Here is a 20871-nt window from a genome sequence, read left to right as displayed (position 1 = left end):
GAGTGCAATAGAGATTGCATCATCTGTGGATCTGTTTGGGCGGTATGCAAATTGGAGTTGGTCTAGGGTTTCTGGGATAATGGTGTTGATGTGAGCCATTACCAGCCTTTCAAAGCACTTCATGGCTACAGACGTGAGTGCTACGAGTCTGTAGTCATTTAGGCAGGTTGCCTTTGTGTTATTGGGCACAGGGACTATGGTGGTCTGCTTGAAACATGTTGGTATTACAGACTCAATCAGGGACATGTTGAAAATGTCAGTGAAGACACCTGCCAGTTGGTCAGCACATGCCCGGAGCACACGTCCTGGTAATCCGTCTGGCCCCGCAGCCTTGTGTATGTTGACCTGTTTAAAGGTCTTTCTCGTGTTGGCTACAGAGAGCGTATATCACACAGTCGTCCAGAACAGCAGATGCTCTCATGCATGGCTCAGTAATTACCATAGCTATACATGCCACAAAGTCCACCTATTTAACCTTTAAAATGTCAGGATCCTGCTGGTGAAAGGCAACCCCTGCATCGTAGGCCTATCCACTACCATGAACTCTTCTGGGGCACCATTCAAACCCTCAACCCTTTTCCCTGCTGCTGCATGTGAAATGCTCTGTAAAACCCTGACTTTGGCCACCTCATTCTCTTTCACCCTTGTGGGGCATTCGGAAGACTTGGCTTCATGGTTCCCACCAGTGTTCTTAACTGACTTGCCTAGTTAAAATAAAAATAGCAACATGTCATATTTATCACTTTTATAACACATAATATGATCCTTTCCACATCTTGGACAAATCGGCTTCTCCCTTCTGCAAACACTTGCTACATGACCAAAAGCTTTACAATGATCGCAGTGCATTGGTCTTTGGATAAATGTTCTGAATCTGTAGTTAATGTCATATTTAAATAAAAAAAGAACAGATACACTTCACTTTTTCACCATTCACAACACGATTCATCCGACGTGCTTCAATCACTCCAGGAATATTTATTTATTTATTTATTTATACAAAATCGACTTTCCACGAGACGCCAGATAAAAAAAAAAATCCTTGAGGGGTGCCCTGTTTCGAAGAGACACGACACTTCGGTTAAGACAACAACGCACGTTCCTTCTGATCCGCAGAAGCACAAAAAAAAACCTAAACAAACCCCTCGGGATCCTCACAGCCTTCCCTTTACCCAGCACTATCTCCACCAGCTTGGATAACTGAAATGGTTTCTTCAAGACTGGTTCTCTGCTCAGCTTCTCCTCATTAACAAACCGTACTCCTACTAGATACGAAGGGTCATTCTCATCACTGTATACCACTTTGCTCCGTTTTCCGTTATTTTGGACATACTCGAATTATCCTTGACTCTACCGCTATTGTATTCAGAATCCACTCCATCATCTTTTCCCGACATCTTTTGTTCGTCGTCCGGTCGCCTCGACCTCTCACTCGTCCATTCGATCCCCTATGGGCTATGTTGTTGAAATGTTGTCTTGTTACCATGTTTGATTACATTCGTTTATTTATATACAAATCCAGTTAATACACAACATTACATAACTTATGCTCATGTGTGTCCATTGGTTTCTGTTTACACGAAAATATTTGTTTGTCTTTTGCCTACTAATCACAGAGAATATGGAAAGTAAATCGTTATTCGGTCAGCTTTCTATGGGGTGTTAAAATTATTTATATAGTATACTTATTAGACAAATGATCGTGTATATTCAAGCTAAATAGAGTGTCTATCTCGATAGTTATAGAGTGGCTCAGAGATTAGCTAATGTGTCACTGCTTGCTACAGTATCTCTCATTGGTTACAAAATTGCAATATCCAAACGCTCCACTGAACAGCGCTTCTTAACAAGCTTTATCACTAAATTGCTTACTATTTGCAGGTTGCGGGTGAAGGTAAACTACCTTGTGATAAGGATGACAGTATGCTAAGCATAAAATGCAATAATACTGACGACTGGATTGCAGAGTACTATGAACTAACTAGGCTATGTAAATGTGGTGCTATTCTATAATATTATGTATTTTAATTTACAATATATGTTTAAAATAGCCGTATCAAATCTGGCTTGAGTTGGGCCTATTTATATCCATTTACATCCAGACCATAATAGAAAAATAGCTTGTTGATTGTTTAAAACACATGTGATTCACAATGAACACCATAACCCTCCGGAATTCCTGCTAAACCCATTCATTCATAGACCGGGAAAAACGGTGCTGTCCGGTCCAGAAAACATCCGCTGTAAAACACCTAGATGTCTGGTTTACTATATCTCGCTCTCTCTCTCTGTTGTGTGTCCTATATAAATCCGTTTTGATCAATAGCGTTGCCGAAATCATCTACTGAGGCAATATTTTCCATTAATTAGGTCAAATAATTAATCTTCATGACTTATGTTTAAATAATTGTGTCGTGTACTAGCCTTTTTGTTTATGACAAACAATTCATAGTTCCTGCTCATTGTTCACATAATGCCATTTCCTTTGGGACATTTTCAACCTTGGATTTGGGAGCTAGATGAGACTAATTACTGGAAACCGAATGGGGGCAGGGAATGTTGAAGTTATAACAGGAATTTCCCACAGTATGATTGGTTTGATACATTTTTACTGGGCTCTTCCATTGGTCCAGAGTAACATCAATCTCGAATTTTCGAAATCCCTCAAATTTGAAACTTTTTGTGAGGTGTCGGGTTACAAACTCCTGTAACCGAGCTCAGCAGGGAGAGAAGAAACAGTCTTTCAATTATTTACACACCAGTACCTGATACAACATACAGTTACATGGAAGACAAAGAACCGCAAGTAAAGACGAAGAACCGACTCATGGTGATGTACATGGATTTGCTATGGGTTGCCATAATGAAGATTTGAGATTTTGCCTAGATTAAATTGTCAAATTGTAGCAGCGTAATCCACGGTCCCTTTACTCACCCTCCGCATCCGGTTTGATTTGAACGAAAGGTAAGTTCAACATAGATGGTATTTTAGCCTATGCTTGACCAGTCTTTGAGAAACATTTAACAAATAATAGGTTACATAGTCCTTTGAAACTATACAATGGAGGATGGGAGGTGGCAGAATGGGCTTCAGCCTTCCTTTAGACAAATTTGCCCACAACATTCACATTAGTCATAACTAGAATAGGCAGTGTAATGTCATTCGACCTTAAATGCGATAATAAATCCACGATATTGTAGAATATAAACCTAGTTTGCCAACACAAGATTTATAATTATATTTTTATTTCCTTATGTTTGGTCAGTATTTTGGTTTGACGTATTCGTTTTGAATGACAACTGTCATTTCTGATCCAATCGAAAGAAATGTAAAAGAAATGGTTTACAAATCAATAGTTTTTAATGGAATTTCCCACAAAAGGTGAAGCATAGTGTTACCATGTTCCTTTCTTGCGTTTCAAACGCCACTGTCACATTGCAATCCTTCTTTCTTCCACAAGCCATTTATTTCTTCTCTGTATGAAGTGTATATCAAGCGATTTGTTGAAGATGTGCCTGCTTGAGGCCTGCTCCGCATCTTTCCCCATATAACATACAAAATGTAGCAACAAAAAAAGTGTTTTTATATGTGACTTTGTTATTATTGAGATACTCCTAGAAAAGCTTTCATCTCGATTATGTGTATGAATACCCTCTCTGTGTATTCTGGCAGGTAGTACAATTTATTATACAGCACTAACTACTTATGTCACTAGTAAAAGGAGAATCAACGTTTTCAGTTTGCATGAATTGCGGTCTTGAATGAGTTGCCTCTTGCAGCTTTAACCAGCTGTGTCTGAAGAAATGATTTATCCAATTGTATTGGTCGCATACACATATTTAGCAGATGTTATTGCGGGTGTAGCGAAATGCTTGTGATATTTATTTATATTGTTTTATTTATTGATTTTGTTTTTCTAAACAATTGTTGCTACCCAACTGTGTATGTGTGTCTACATTGGTACCCTTGCTCGTATCACCTCCACCCTACCTGATACCCTAGACCCACTCCAATTTGCCTACCGCCCAAATAGGTCCACAGACGAGGCAATCACACTGAACACTGCCCTAACCCATCTGGACAAGTGGAATACCTATAAGAATGCTGTTCATTGACTACAGCTCAGCATTTAACACCATAGTACCCTCAACTCGTCATTAAGCTTGAGATCCTGGGTCTCGACCCCACCCTGTGCAACTGGGTCATGGACTTTCTGACGGGCCACCCCCAGGTGGTGGGGGTAGGAAACATCTCCACCTCGCTGATCCTCAACACTGGGGCCCATTCTCAGCCCTCTCCTGTACTTCCTGTTCACCCATGACTGCGTGGCCATGCACGCCTCCAACTCAATCATCAAGTTTGCAGACGACACTACAGTGGTAGGCTTGATTACCAACAACGACGAGATGACCTACATGGAGGAGGTGAGGGCCCTCGGAGTGTGGCGTCAGGAAAATAACCTCTCACTCAATGTCGGCAAAACAAAAGAGATGATCGTGGACTTCAGGAAAAAGCAAAGAGAGCACCCCCCTATCCACATCGATGGGACAGGAGTGGAGAAGGTGGAACGTTTTAAGTTCCTTGGCGTACACATCACGGACAAACTTAACTGTTCCACCCACACAGACAGCTTGGTGAGGAAGTCGCAACAGTGACTCTTCAACCTCAGGAGGCTGAAGAAATTTGGCTTGAAAACACTCACAAACTTTAAGATGCACAATTGAGAGCATCCTGTCGGGCTGTATCATTGCCTGGTATGGCAACTTCTCCGCCCACAACCGTAAGGCTCTCCAGAGGGTGGTGCGATCTGCACAACGCATCACCGGGGGCAAACTACCTGTCCTCCAGGACAGCTACAGCACCCGATGTCACAGGAAGGCCAAAAAGATCATCAAGGACAACAACCACCCGAGCCACTACCTGTTCACCCCGCTATCACCCAGAAGGCGAGGTCAGTACAGGTGCATCAAAGCTGGGACCGAGAGACTGGAAAAACAGCTTCTATCTCAAGGCCATCAGACTGTTAAACAGCCATCACTAACATTGAGTGGCTGCTGCCAACATACTGACTCATCTCTAGCCACTTTAATAATTGGATGTAATAAATGTATCACTAGTCACTTTAAACAATGACACTTTATAATGATTACATACCCTACATTACTCATCTCATATGTATATACTGTACTCTACAATCTACTGCATCTTGCCAATGCCGCACGGCCATCGCTCATCCATATATTTATATGTACATATTCTTATTCATCCCTTTACACTTGTGTGTGTGTATAAGGTAGTTGTGAATTTGTTAGATTACTTGTTAGATATTACTGCACTGTCGGAACTAGAAGCACAAGCATTTCGCTACACTTGCATTAACATTTGCTAACCATGTGTATGTGACCAATAACATTTTATTTGATTTGGCTATGGCTGACAAACAAGTGGGTCAGCTACAGTTTGGTTGCGCGACAAACTGAGGTCCACTTTGGCCAGGAAGCCAGCTCCAAAATCCCAAACATTAATTGATGTCAAACCTGTTTGTCATGATTTCTGACACTCAAGCACTGCTGGAAATGTATGATTATCCCTGTGGAGATGAAAGGTAACTCATTGACAAGAGCAGTACAGCGGTGTTTGACCTGATTTACAAGACTGCAAAGTTCAGTTGGCCAGCAGCCTCAATTGGTACCTAGGAAATATGAAACAGTCTGTGCATGGAAGGGCAGTGAAACCTTCCTAGAAAGAAGACTATATGTGACAAAGTATGCCTTTGGGACTTTTGTTTCTCTCTCTGTGTGTGTGAATTGTAGGTCCCCACAAGGATTGAACAAAACGTGTGTGTGTGTGTGTGTGTGTGCCAGGGTTGGGCTCAATAGATAAACATGGCGAGGCATAGCGTAACATGACCACGCCCCCGAGTAGGGTACAGGCGTGGGGTACTCCCTTTACGCCAATGTTTAATTGTCTGCTTTACTCAGAACCTGACTTGCTGTATTATTATTACTATTTTTTTATCATTACAAACTCAACAAATAAAGAAACGTCCTCTCACTGTCAACTGCGTGTATTTTCAGCAAACTTAACATCTGTAAATATTTGTATGAACATAAGATTCAACAACTGACACACAAACTGAGCAAGTTCCACAGTGATGTCACTAACAGAAATGGAATAATGTGTCTCTGAACAAAGGGGGGGTCAAAATAAAAAATAACAGTCAGTAGCTGGTGTGGCCACCAGCTGCATTAAGTACTGCAGTGCATCTCCTCCTCTTGGACTGCACCAGATTTTCCAGTTCTTGCTGTGAGATGTTACCCCAATCTTCCACCAAGGCACCTGCAAGTTCCCGGACATTTCTGGAGGGAATGGCCCTAGCCCTCACCCTCTGATCCAACAGGTCCCAGACGTGCTCAATGGGATTGAGATCCGGGCTCTTCGCTGGCCATGGCAGAACACTTACATTCTTGTCTTGCAGGAAATCACTCACAGAACGAGCAGTATGGCTAGTGGCATTGTCATTCTGGAGGATCATGTCAGGATGAGCAGGAAGGGTACCACATGAGGCAGGAGGATGTCTTCCCTGTAACGCACAGCCTTTGCCTGCAATGACAACAAGCTCAGTCTGATGATGCTGTGACGCACCGCCCCAGACCATGACGGAACCCTCCACCTCCAAATTGATCCCGCTCCAGAGTACATGTCTCGGTGTAATGCTCATTCCTTTGACGATAAACTTGAATCCGACCATCACTGCTGGTGAGACAAAACGGTGACTCGTCAGTCGAGCACTTTTTGCCAGTCCTGTCTGGTCCAGCGACGGTGGGTTTGTGCCCATAGGTGATGTTGTTGCCGGTGATGTCTGGTGAGGACCTGCCTTACAACAGGCCTACAAGCCCTCAGTCCAGCCTCTCTCAGCCTATTGCGGACAGGTGTTACACGTGGTCTGCCACTGCGTGGATGATCAGCTGTCCGTCCTGTCTTTGGCATCTCACAGTACGAACATTGCAATTTATTGCCCTGGCCACATCTGCAGTCCTCATGCCTCCTTGCAGCATGCCTAAGGCAGGGTCACCCAGATGAGCAGGGACCCTGGGCATCTTTCTTTTGGTGTTTTTCAGAGTCAGTAGAAAGACCTCTTTAGTGTCCTAAGTTTTCATAACTGTGACCTTAATTGCCTACCGTCTGTAAGCTGTTAGTGTCTTAATGACCGTTCCACAGGTGCATGTTCATTAATTGTTTATGGTTCATTGAACAAGCATGGGTAACAGCGTTTAAACCCTTTACAATGAAGATCTGTGAAGTTAATTCGTAAAAATCCAAATATCTTTGAAAGACCTGGTCTTGAAAAGGGGACGTTTTCTTTTTTTTGCTGAGTTTTGGATATGCTTGGTTGGTTGTTTTTTAACATACTTCCATGTCATCTTCATCAACAAACTACATCATACCTAAAAACACTTTGATGCAAATGTAATTTTTTTTTAGCATGAACAGAAACTGTAGCGTTGACTGTATGTCACCATTATCAGCCAAAGAGCCGATTCCAATGGACTTTCTTCAACTAGCTAACTTACCCTGATTTTATAACTAGGATGCCGAAAAGTTCTTGCACACCGTTTTGTTTGAACAATAGTCTTTTTTAACTGCAGTCGACTGGGGTATTTTGGATGCAGTAATTGCAGAATAACTGCAGTTATACTGCACTCTAACTGCAGTTAAGTGCAAAATTACTGCAGTAAAAAATGCCACACTCTGGCTGCAATCTTTTTTTTGTAAGAAAGGTTTCAACTGCCCAAGGACTAGGTTAAACAAACCTCTTGGTTTCAGGCTATATGCTGTGATGATGATGATGATGATGATGATGGAAATATGTGGGCTCTGGTTACGCAATACATTTGTGTGTTCGAAGTACTTAATTCACGGTAAATCGCTAGCTAACACTTCTTTGTAGCTATGTGTATTGCCTGTGTAAACCTGGAATTTACACCATGTAGGTCTAGATTTTGCCATAGGCTTCTTTGGGCCATTTGGTAGGGTTGTCTGCACAGCTGCTCTCGGGCAAGTGGGAAGTTCATTATAGGAAGTCCTAAATACCTAAACCGTTCAAGGGCAGGCAAAGACTGGAAGTAGTTGCGCGGCATATGTAAGACTAGCGATTTTAGGCGGCATATGTAAGACTAGCGATATAGATCGAGATTAACTTCTTTCGCAAGCCAGCTAGTTAACGTCAATTAACCTGAGGAATAAGCTAGATTTAAACAAACTTTGACGTACAGTACCAGTCAAAGGTTTGGACACACCTACTCATTCAAGGGTTTTTATTTTATTTTTACTATTGTAGAATAATAGTGAAGACATCAAAACTATGAAATAACACACTGAATCGTGTAGTAACCCACAAAGTGTTAAATCAAAAATATACTTGAAATTCTTCAGAATAGCCACCCTTTGCCTTGATGACAGCTTTGCACACTCTTGGCATTATCTCAATCAGCCTCAGGAGGTAGTTACCTGAAATGCATTTAAATTAAGTTTATTTGGGGAATTCCTTTCTTAATGCGTTTGGGCCAAGTAGTTGTGTTGTGACAAGGTAGGGGTGGTATACAGAAGATATCCCTATTTGGTAAAAGACCAAGTCCATATTATGGCAAGAACAGCTCAAATAAGCAAAGAGAAATGACAGTCCATCATTACTTTAAGTCAAGAACTTTAAACGTTTCTTCAAGTGCAGTCACAAAAACCATCAAGCGCTATAATAAACTGTCTGTCATGAGGACCGCCACAGGGAAGGAAGACCCAGCGTTACCTCTGCTGCAGAGAAGTTCATTAGAGTTACCAGCCTCAGAAATTGCAGCCCAAATAAATGCTTAAAAACTGTTCAGAGGAGACTGCGTGAATCAGGCCTTCATGGTCGAATTGAAGGACACCAATAATAAGATTTGCTTGGGCCAAGAAACACGAGCAATAGACATTAGACCGGTGGAAGTCTGTCCTTTGATCTGATTAGTCCAAATTTTACGATTTTTGGTTCCAACCGCTGTGTCTTTGAGACACAAGAGTAGGTGAATGGATGATCTTCGCATGTGTAGTTCCCACCGTGAAGCATGGAGGAAGAGGTGTGATGCGTGGGTTTGGTGACACTGTGATTTATTTAGAATTCAAGGCACACTTAACCAGCATGGCCAACACAGCATTCTGCAGTGATACGCCATCCCATCTGGTTTGGCCTTAGTCCCACTATCATTTGTTTTTCAACAGGAGGTGTGTTAAAGGCTATTTGACCAAGAAGGAGAGTGATGGAGTGCTGCATCGGATGACCTGGCCTCCACAATCACCCAACCTCAACCCATTGAGAAGGTTTGGGATGAGTTGGACCGCAGAGTGAAGGAAAATCAGCCAGCAAGTGCTCAGTATATGTGGGAACTCCTTCAAGACTGTTGGAAAAGCCTTCCAGGTGAAGCTGGTTGAGAGAATGCCAAGAGTGTGCAAAGCTGTCATCAAGGCAAAGGTGCCTACTTTTGAATCTAAAACATATTTTGATTTAACACTTTTTGGGTTACTACATGTTTCCATATGTGTTATTTCATAGTTTTGATATCTTCACTATTATTCTACAATTTAGAAAATAGTAAAAATAAAAACCCTTGAATGAGAAGGTGTCAACTTTTGACTGGTACTGTAAGTATAATGCGACAGCTTTACTAGGTTTACTGTCCGTGTTAGCAGGACGGGTAACACATTAGAGTGGCAGAATACATATCATGCAAATAATTTGTTGCGACAGCCAAGTATGCTAATAACAACACGTGAAAACGTTTATTGAAATGACAAAGTGTCCGTTAGTTTAGGATGACGCTAACTACATGGGAGTAATGGGAGGACCCTATGTCTGTACACTACTCGGGGGTGTGGTCATGTTAATCCACACCTCGCCATGTGTCTATTCCGAATTTTGGAATTTACTCCCATTCAACCATAGATACTCATGAGTTAAAATTTGAATTGACCACACCCACAGGATTTTGTGTTTGAGTGGTAGGAAATAAAATGTAGTGCTATTCAAAGAAATTCCACTCAATCATAGATGGGTTAGCTGTCAACGTCACCAAAGCAATGCTTCCATGGGGCAGAAGTGCATTAGTTGTGATGCTGGATGGCCAGATGGCTAACAACAATGACAAACTGCCATGTGGGGAATCATAAGTTGTTAGTTTTGTTGTTCTTGATAATATGTCCTGTTTTGACTGATTTCATGCTGAAATTCACTAGCTAACCAACAACTGTAACGAACAATGTATTTGAGACAACAAGGCCTCATTTTGAAAATGTATTTATTATTTCAATATACATTGGAGACAAAATATAGTTTACATGTTCTTAAGTCTAAGCCAACCCTGTCTGTTTTGCCCCATAGTTGCGCACACATCGGTTTTGTTGCTAAACAACCAACCCGTCTATAGAACGAGTTTCATTGAATCTAACAGGTCACACTTCCAAAGAATATATAACTTTTCTCAGGAAGCAATGTTCATATACTTTTAACCTTAGTGCTTAGAATAGCCAATTAGATTTCCACTGTCCATTTGATTTGTTTAGCTTCTTTTTGAAGGCTTCAAGGTCAACTTGAGGGTTAAACTAATGCATTCTGAGATGTAGTATTTCTCCCATATTTAATGATATATAATAATATAGCTTAGAATATTTGCATAAGGTTTTGTTTTTCTTGATCATTCATTTTAAGTTTCAACAATATTTTCTATGCATGTATATAATGTGTTATGTACAAGATGTACAGTATATTTGTATAGACTGCACCTAATATAGAATATAAGAGACATTTCACTATATTCCATTTCCTTTTTATTTTGAATTGCAATTCTGGATTCTATTTACTACTTAAATTGGAATTTTATTGGAATTTGAGGCATTTTCAATTCTGAATTGAGCCCACACTGGGGTGTGTGTGTGTGTGTGTGTGTGTGTGTGTCTTTTGATCGCTTATCTGTCGGTCAATAAAACACTTTTTTTGATGTAAAAGTCCTTTGTAGGCATGCCATGTTTCCTCAATGTCCATGTGGTGGTGCCATTGTCAAGAACTGATAACAGGCGAGTTAGTCATCCAAGTAATCTGCCTTTATCTATGGGTCTATTGTTTTAAACTGGTTTTAGCTTGTATTTACTTCCAACCTACTCAATATTATGTTAATGCAATGTCATGTCTATGACAAGGATACCATTGCTGCATCACACCTGCACATTTAATTTTATATTTGTCATATTTTCCACCATTTGTCCCTGATGTTGTTTGACCCCTCAGCCAGGTCCCACATTTCCTGGTTCACCTGTGGCATCAAGGCAGACTTCTCTTACCCTGGTCTATTTTTTTCAAATTGGTCATATTAATTATTAATCTGTGATCCATTTAATGCTGCCACGTTAATTATTAATCCCGCAGCAGGCTCTTTCAGATCTGAGAAGACTGTAAAAAAGGGACGGTCTCCCCCTTAGGCACTGTGCACAACCCCTGATACTGTGTGGGAGGATGATGGAGCGACACACACACACACACACACACTGATACACACATCACAGCCATACAAAACTGAGTTCCCAGCACTCATCAGCGCCTCCACTGTTATGCAACAGCTCAAGAGTAGGAGAGATTAGAGGACAGTAGGAGAGTAAGAGAGAGGAGTAAAAACTACACTTGATGTAATTGTAGCAGGCAGTAATCCTAACTGATCCTGTTCATTACCAGACAGAAGAAATGTTTCATGTGAAGAGCTGATTGTGAGGTGATCAGTTCAGACCCAACACGAAGCACAGATACATTTTACATAACCATTGTTCATTGTCTCTTATTGTAGATAAGGGTGATGTCATACATTTCTGTAAATCTGAGTTCCTGAGACACGTTACAGTACTAAAGAAGTGTGGGGATTTCCCCCTATTTTGAATTAATGTTATACATGTAGGGTAGGCTATGCAATCGGAATTATAAGCAAGCCACACAGCCTAAAACATATTATTCACTCTTGAATAATATAAACTCTTGTTCAAAGTTATATAGTTACAGTATTTCCAGACATGCTTGCTTAGTTATTCCACCTTGATCTTTTGAAGTAGTTTAACAGAAATGTCTATACAGGTTTCTGCCAGCCAGTCTAGTTTTGAGTTGGGGGAGCAGTATTGAGAATGGGTGGGGATTCATTTCATCTTCCCTGAGGCTTAGGAGAGGGGTGGGGCCTGAGGCAGAGTGGACAGGAAAGGGAGCTCCAGGTGTAGCCAATCATTGGTCCTCTCTCACCTGACCCAATCATACTAGCCTGACAGACTTTGACACATGCTTGGCCATCAAACCTCCACAGACCCTTTCTGAGCCACTCAGCACACCCAGCATTGAGCCTCTGGAGGCCACTTTTCACCTGCAGGAGGGTAAGTGCTTCTGGGGACGCCGGCCAGGCCAAGTCCCTGGCTGCCAAAGAGGCCCAGGGTCGTGTTTCATTTCCATGAGTCATGTTTACCTACCTGTTCTACTTTGACTGAGGTCTTGTTTTTTTAAACTATATAGTTTAAGCACTCTCTGGATTACACTGCACTGATGTTGGTTTAAGTAAATCCAGTTGATACGCCAGCACTTTCTCTCATTCCAGAGTGCCTGCCCAGCTCAAAGAAAATCAGTATTAATTGCTCTGTTGTATGTGGGAGATATATATTGCCTGAACACACAGTAATGTTGTCACTGTCATGTCTCGTTCTGTTTTCAATCCTTTCCAGCAGTGCCAGTATAAATAGTGCTGAGATGGGATCCAAGCTTGGCCAAGCTTTCCCTGGCTGGGCCCAGTTCACACAGCAGCTTATATTTGGCCATAACTCCCACTGCACAGTTACAAGGCAGGAGTCCTTGATAGAAAAGTGTTTCATCATTCTAAGCGCTTGTCCTTTCATGAAGCCTCCCATCTCGTAAGAGAGAGAGAAGATCTCCCTACATTTGTGATTGCCAGCTCCAGGAAGAATTTGTCTTTCTTTGGCTTTGAGTAAAACTACAGACGCTCCAAAGTATCCATCACATCTGAAGTTAAGTGTTTGGATTCACTGTGGTGAAAGACAAATACAGGCTTTTTTCTTTTTACTTCTTCACGGCAGTATTAGTCATCACAGCCACTGACTCCTTTAAAGTTATTCTCTTTGACAGGAGAGAAATTTAATGAGCCCCCTGAAAATCACTTCACTCTCCAGGCTCTGAAAGGTTTCTTTTTAATCCACTGAATCTGTTTTTTCATGCTTCCAGCAGAGAGAGGTTTGTGAACTTTGATTTCTTTGCGCAGTGTCGCAAGCTGTACTTGTCTCTATCCTCAAAGCATCTCTGTTCAGATTGTCATTGACACATTGTGATTGAATGTAGCAGGCAAAGTGGTGTTTTTTTACATCACTCTGACAATGTTGCAGGGAGAGCTTGTCTTTGGTTTCTGACGTGGGTACTCCCTTGGAAGAAAAAGCGTCCTGCTGACACTTGAAGGAGACCAATTGGTATTCTTGGAGAGACAATGCGGATTGGAGTGGAATCACATGAGTCACATAGCAGGCACATTTTCATTCTGCAGTCGGTCAGCTGCTTTACAGTAATAATACTTAGCAGATGTTACTGTTGGTAAATATGAGCATTTGGATTAGCATCCGGTCACATTTAGGATTTTAATAAAGGTTTTATGTTTTAATCTTGGAGGGAGTAATGATTGCTAGGATATGCTAGAGATGGGCACAGATCTAGGCTCAGCTTACCTTCCCTAACTTATAACTTTAGCCTTTGGGGGGGTAAAATGAGCCGCTGACCTTGGATCCGTGTCTAGAGGTAACCTCATCCTACTTCCTTAGGGATTAAGACGACCTGAACCTGTCATCCCTGGGTTCTTGTTGCGGAGCTACTGCAGTACTGTCGGGCCCGGGACTGGGCTCATCTGGCTGAGGAAATGCAGAAGATATGAAAGCCTATGGCCCCCTGACCCATTGTTTATGAGCTGCCACAATGTGTTGAGGCTTCCTGAGTCATTGTGCTTTGGCAGGCAACACCCACAGCTCGGAGCTAGCCTCCACAAATGTGCACACGTACGCTATACCCCATCCTCACACATAAACCTCGTTTTCTAAATGTGGATTCAGCCGGTAGCTGCAGAGACAGTCCTATCATTGGCTGCTTTGCAGAACTGCAGTGAGTCTCATCACTCCTACATGTCTTTCTTGTATCATGTCACTGGTATCTTAGATTCTAATTTAATTGGTGACTGGGTCTTTATGTCCCATGACATCATAATTATACTAAGGGATTGCACACCGGTAGCAAGATTCTTCAATGCCTTCATTCAGATGAGAAAATGAAATAATGAAATGTGATAATTTGCATAGAACTGTTCATTGTCTGTCTGCAGTATGTTAACTCAAAATGTTTTATTATTTCTGCATGAAATGCAAAAGGCAAATATGGGTTTCCCATATGTTGTCAGGAATGCATCCAAATAAACATCTGTTATTTCCTCTCTGTACAGTATATAATTAAGAAGGAAGAAAATCCACCATCGGGTTTCAGTGAGTGTGCATCTGTATGACCCAAATCTCTTTTCTTCCTCCCTCTCTCTCGCCCTCCAGACTTCATTATGGACTCCTTCAGTACTAAGAGCCTGGCCCTTCAGGCCCAGAAGAAGCTGATGAGCAAGATGGCCACCAAGAGCATGGCTAACCTCTTCATTGACGACACCAGCAGCGAGGTGCTGGACGAGCTCTACCGCGTCACGAAGGAGTACACGCGCAACCGCAAGGAGGCCCAGAAGATCATCAAGAACCTCATCAAGATGGTGGTGAAGCTGGGAGTCCTCTACCGCAACAACCAGTTCAGCGGGGAGGAGCTGGTGCTGGTTGAGAGCTTCAGGTTGATTATGCTATATGATTATATTATGGCTGTAGAGAGCATTAACAGGGTTATAATGTTCTTTGATTAAGGGTTGCCAGACATGGTTGTTGAGGGCTAATTTGCACAGGTTTTTATTCCAGCCCTGATAAAAAATAATTATTGTGTTGGGCTTGAACAAAAGCTCAGAGAAATGGAATGTGGTTTGCCAGCTACTGTAGTTAAGCCATCATGCATAACAACTCTACTGCGTCTCCTTTCCAGGAAGAAGGTCCACACACTGGCTATGACGGCTGTCAGCTTTCACCAGATCGAGTTCACGTTCGACCGGCGCGTGATGAGCGCCATCCTGAACGAGTGCCGTGAGCTGCTGCACCAGGCCATCAACCGCCACCTGACGGCCAAGAGCCACTCGCGGGTCAACCACGTGTTCAACCACTTTGCCGACTGTGACTTCCTCGCGGCGCTCTACGGGCCGTCTGAGGTGTACCGCGGCCACCTGCAGAGGATATGTGACGGCGTCAACAAGATGCTGGACGAGGGCAACCTTTGACCTCTCCCCAGGACCTTTTGACCCCTCCCCCTTTAACCTTTTGAGGCATTACCTGGTGGTGTGAAATCACCACGGGGTTGCCTTATTGGCTTGCATTGTTTTTTTGGTTTTTTAAAGAGACTGACGTTATGCATATTGTATGTGGACATTTACAGTTGATGTCGGAAGTTTACATACACTTAGGTTGGAGTCATTAAAACTTGTTTTTCAACCACTCCACAAATTTCTTGTTAACAAATTATAGTTTTGGCAAGTCGGTTAGGACATCTAAGTAATTTTTCCAACAATTGTTTACCGACAGATTATTTCACTTATAATTCACTGTATCACAATTTCTGTGGGTCAGAAGTTTACATACACTAAGTTGACTGTGCCTTTAAACAGCTTGGACAATTCCAGAAAATGATGTTATGGCTTTAGAAGCTTCTGAATGGCTAAATTACATCATTTGAGTCAATTGGAGGTGCACGTGTGGCTGTATTTCAAGGCCTACCTTCAAACTCAGTGCCGCTTTGCTTGACATCATGGGAAGATCAAAAGAAATCAGCCAAGACCTCAGGAAAAAAGTTGTACACCGCCACAAGTCTGGTTCATCCTTGGGAGCAATTTCCAAACGCCTGAATGTACCACGTTCATCTGTACAAACAATAGTATGCAAGTATAAACACTATGGGACCACGAAGCCGTCATACCGCTCAGGAAGGAGACTCGTTCTGTCTCCTAGAAATGAACGTACTTTGGTGCGAAAAGTGCTGTTTGGCCATAATGACCATTGTTATGTTTGGAGGAAAAATGGGGAGCTTGCAAACCGAAGAACACCATCCCAACCGTGAAGCAAGGGTGTGGCAGCATCATGTTGTGGGGGTGCTTTGCTGCAGGAGGGACTGGTGCACTTCACAAAATAGAAGGCATAATGAGGGAGGAAAATTATGTGCATATATTGATATTCAACATCTCAAGACCTCAGTCAGGAAGTTTAAAGCTTGGTCGCAAATGGGTCTTCCAAATGGACAATGACCCCAAGCATACTTCCAAAGTTGTGGCAAAATGGCTTAAGGACAACGAAGTCAAGGTATTGGAGTGGCTATCACAAAGCCCTGACCTCAATCCTATAGAGAATTTGTGTGCAGAACTGAAAAAGCGTGTGCGAGCAAAGAGGCCTACAAACCTGACTCAATTGCACCAGCTCTGTCAGGAGGAATGGGCCAAAATTCACCCAACTTATTGTGGGAAGCTTGTGGAAGGCTACCTGTAACGTTTGACCCAAGTTAAACAATATAAAGGCAATGCTACCAAATACTAATTGAGTGTATGTAAACTTCTGATCCACTGGGAATGTGATGAAAGAAATAAAAACTGAAATAAATCACTTTCTCTACTATTATTCTGACATTTCACGTTCTTAAAATAAAGTGGTGATCCTACCTGACCTAAGACAGGGATTTGTTTTACTAGGATTAAATGTCAGGAATTGTGAAAAACTGAGGTTAAATGTATTTGGCTAAGGTGTATGTAAACTTCTGACTTCAACTGTACTTACTTTTGTGTGTTTTCTTGTGTGTCCTTTCGACATTACTGTACAACACTGAAGGATGCTCTAGTTAGTCCGACGTTTCTTCTAGCTTCTTTATTTAAAGGAAAAACATGGACCTCTCCAGTGAATGTAGAACACAAGCTCTTGTCAATCATTTCTGGACCGAGGACTTCAACAGTGCCTTGGCAATGTCTTTTTTTCCTATATAGACAAAGGGGTGTCTGTTCCCCTGGCAACAAGGCATGATTCCAACCACAGCGTAAAGGTCGTATGTGTGAGTGGTGAATTGAATGGGCTAAAATGCTAAAGAAAGAGGACAATTATAGATTTTAACCTACTTCAGGACAACTATAAGGGACTCTGTATTTAGAAACAGGAGTGATACTTGAGGTTAAACAAGCACTGTAGATCGTTTTGTAATAATAAACATTCTAGTAAAAATCATGAGCTGACGCACACCCAAAAATATTTGCAGAGGTGTTACTTCTTTTTATGTAACAGTTATTAACATAACAGACCAATAATCCAGATTCAGCATCACTTTAACACTCATACCACCATCCACATGGCCTCCATATCCTAAGGAAGTCTGTACTGTGTTTGGATCAAAAAACCTGTATTGCCTGCTTTGGCCCCAATGACCTGTGTGTTTTTTTTTTATTGCAGCCACACCAACGCGTGGGTCATGGGGCTATAAACATGGAGGGAGTTGATTTATGCTGTGAGTCCTTATTGTCACTGAGCTGCTCTTTAACCTCATCTGAGCTGTACTGAACCCACCGCCCAGCAAACACTTTTGATTTCTGTAAATGATGTCTCTGCACAGGTGAGAGACTCCATGTACAGTCATGTTAATGACTGGACGATATGGGAAAGGGAAGTAGCTTCCTGCATGAGGTTCTCTTTGTTGGTGAGATCCAAGCTGTTTCGTCACATAGCATAGGGAGACCAAAACAATACCTGATTGTACCTTTCATGATTCCATATAATTAATCCCCTACTCTGTGCCAATAATACAGATAATCCACTTCGCTCCAACACCCCATCCCCATTTAATGTGATTGAGATCCCCGTCTCTGCTTGATGCAAGTCCTATTTGGGGTGAAGTTTTTTGTATTTGTTATGAACAATTTAAATTGTTATTTAGAATTATATACTACTATTCTGCACATAATGTATGTTATTTTTCTTTATCTAGACCTATCTCTGCATGTTTGTATGGCTGAGCCTGTTTAGGAGGCTGTTTGTGCTGTGGCCTCATTTAGTATTCTCAGTGACAGTGTATACCTGTGAGGAGCAGCAGCAGAGTTGTAATGAGCACTGTGTCCTCCAGGATCTACTCTGTCACGGAAACCTCCCTCTTCTGTACTGTAGCAGCTTTGCCAAAGAGGAAAGCAATCTCACAATTGTGAAAATGATATTTTCTAAAGGAACATTACTAAGGAAAACAGTATGCACAAGATGATGAATGTCATGTTTTCAAATTTTACATTCCGTTTTTTCCGTAACTTTTCTGTTGTCTCCATTTTGACTTAATCCTCCTACGTCTGGGGGAGTTGTAGTAAGTGAATGCTCACAGGACTAGAACATCGAAGTCCCAGAATATTTGAGCTAGCTTAGAATTTAAATGTCAAAGATTCCATTCTTACCAATATCAACACTTCTCAGGGTTAAGTCTTAGAGAGCTTGCACTCATGAAAAACTTCATGAAACAATTTGACCAATTTGGCTTCATACATTTCAGATAAGCTCACGAGTCTTAAATCATGTTGTATTTTTACCATTGGATTGTGATGTACATATTGTTTTAGTGTCCCTTCTCTTTACTATATATGAGAAATATAAATGAATACTCCTTTTTTTTAAATCAATAAATTCATTGTCTTTTCTTGATTAAAGCACCAGTTTCTTTCCAGCTCGACGTTAAGTTTCAGCAGCTAGATCAGAATGTAATCTGTGTGTGTCTGACCTGGACTGGGTCAGCCAAATCCCTTCCGCCTGGTCAGGACATTGTTAGGCTTGTGTTTACTTTAGGAACATGGCTGACTTCCTATCTGACAAACAATTTTGTTTTTGTGCATTTTTTTTCTTGAACTTAATTTCCAAACGGACGTGCCCAGGTCAAAGGTAAAGGTGGAGGCCAATAGCGTGGAAATGAAGCATTTCCACTCAGAATTGACATGGCTACAGTAATTCTTTACATTGGTCAGGATTCAGGAAATGTTCTATAAACTTGTGAATGGAAAGGTCAAAGCTCAAATCAAGCTCAAATGCCAGCTGTGTGAATTCATTTGTAGCTATTGGTTTTGATCATTTCCGAAAGACAGTGTCAGGATAGATTATCCGGTCTAGCTATTTTTGACAAAGAAATGATTGTAAAGACTTAAGTGTACTGGTAAGTGGCCAATCATTATCATGATAAGAAACATAATGGTCTCTTTTCAGGGTGGACAGAGGAGACATCGAAGCCTCACAGAAAATGGGTGGCACACATTTCTAAAAGTTTCTGTAAATACTTATTTATTTTGTTCAGTCCAGTTGATTATTTTTCTCCCCAGTGTGGGTTGCTTCAATGGTCAGGCAAAAGTTTTTACTTTGGAACTGCCAGTCCCTGACTTGTTAATCAAAGTGGATATTAATGTAAACTTTAATACATTTTTGTATGAAGCCGCCTTCCATCGGGGCATGACTATAATGTTTACATAATGAGCCAACTACAAAGGAGAAGTGCTGCATCTTAAAAAGGAGGCAAGCTGAACACAGGAGGTTGGTGGCACCTTAATTGGGGAGGACAGGCTTGTGGAAATGGCTGGAACGGAATTTGTGGAATGGTATCAAACACATGATGCCATTCCATTTACTCTGTTCCAGAGATTATCATGAGCCATCCTCCCCTCAGCAGCCCCTGCTGAACAGTGCAGGCCTGTGAAGACATTAGTCAGTCCACTCACATTCACTCAATCCATGTGTTAACTCTACTGTATGTATGGAAAGAGTCTATCTACCCCAACCCTGTCCCAATTACCAGACACACCACAGGTTGGCATCCTAATGAACTGCATCCATAAAGGTAGGTTTTTAAAGGTCCACATCACTCCAAATAATGTTTTCAGACCTCAAAAGTGGTCAAATGTTGTGATCATGTCCCACACCATCCATTGTGTAGATCCAGCTATGCCTCAATATCAAATGAATGGGAAAGATGGGCAGTATCTAATGTTACAGATGTATTCAGTGCTTATCGCTTCCATTTATGGATCAGAATGTGGTATCATTAATCTAGAAAATGGTTATGCACCAGCAGTATTGTCTTTTATACAGTATACAGGCGAATCTCAGAAATCCACAAAGCACTTTACTTGATTTTAATGTATGAGGTAAATGGCACAATACACTGTATGGCAACGTTCCAGTTCATTTGCTGAATTGTTCTTGAGTTTCATCTGTTTTTGCACAAATAAAATGAAATATATAAGTATGTAATAATTTCCTTTTTCAGAATCAGACCTGCCTAAATCTCATTTACAACATTTGTTTTTGTGTTTAATCGGCTAAGTTACACATTCTGTTAACATATGACCCCAAAGTTATCTGTCTTGCAATTTGTAGTCTGACATTTCAGATTTACATATGAAGTAGTTTGGTAGTAGTGAACTACTTTTTCAAAGTATATTTTTCTTAAGGGTAGCTTAACTTCTTCCAGTGTAAAGTAATTGGTAGCTCGGTAAACTATATATTTTTTAGAGTAGCTTCCCCAACTGAGTTTCATACATGCTTGAGTTTCTTTTGTCAGTAGATCCAGGGTTAGAAAACTGCTATATTTGTCATTCATTTGTATTCCCTTCACATTCAGAACTCTTTGCCTCATCCTGTATGCTTAA

General features: G+C 41.4%; 1 protein-coding gene across 3 annotated transcripts; it reads left to right on the top strand.

Annotated features, from left to right (window-relative positions):
* Positions 1–2653: 2653 nt before the first annotated feature.
* On the top strand, positions 2654–15667 carry LOC106573828 (tumor necrosis factor alpha-induced protein 8-like protein 1). 3 transcript variants are annotated; one of them, XM_014149195.2, is made up of 3 exons: positions 2654–2965; positions 14645–14924; positions 15168–15667. In XM_014149195.2, exons 2-3 carry the CDS (start codon positions 14653–14655, stop codon positions 15454–15456), a joined length of 561 nt encoding a protein of 186 aa, XP_014004670.1. In that variant the 5' UTR covers positions 2654–2965; positions 14645–14652; the 3' UTR covers positions 15457–15667. The 3 variants fall into 3 exon arrangements, with proteins under 3 accessions (XP_014004670.1, XP_014004672.1, XP_014004671.1); XM_014149197.2 differs by lacking the exon at positions 2654–2965 and adding an exon at positions 9427–9509; XM_014149196.2 differs by lacking the exon at positions 2654–2965 and adding an exon at positions 12336–12436.
* The last annotated feature ends 5204 nt before the right edge of the window (positions 15668–20871 follow it).

This window comes from Salmo salar, chromosome ssa16, assembly GCF_905237065.1.
Source record: "Salmo salar chromosome ssa16, Ssal_v3.1, whole genome shotgun sequence".
NCBI lineage: Eukaryota > Metazoa > Chordata > Actinopteri > Salmoniformes > Salmonidae > Salmo > Salmo salar.
This window is presented reverse-complemented; position numbering and strand designations above follow the sequence as displayed.

Excerpts from the sequence above, each read along its gene's own strand:
- LOC106573828 (XM_014149195.2), top strand. The coding sequence starts at position 14,653 with ATGGACTCCTTCAGTACTAAGAGCCTGGCCCTTCAGGCCCAGAAGAAG. Across the intron at positions 14,925-15,167 it reads GTGCTGGTTGAGAGCTTCAG|GAAGAAGGTCCACACACTGG; the intron begins GTTGATTATGCT and ends TCTCCTTTCCAG.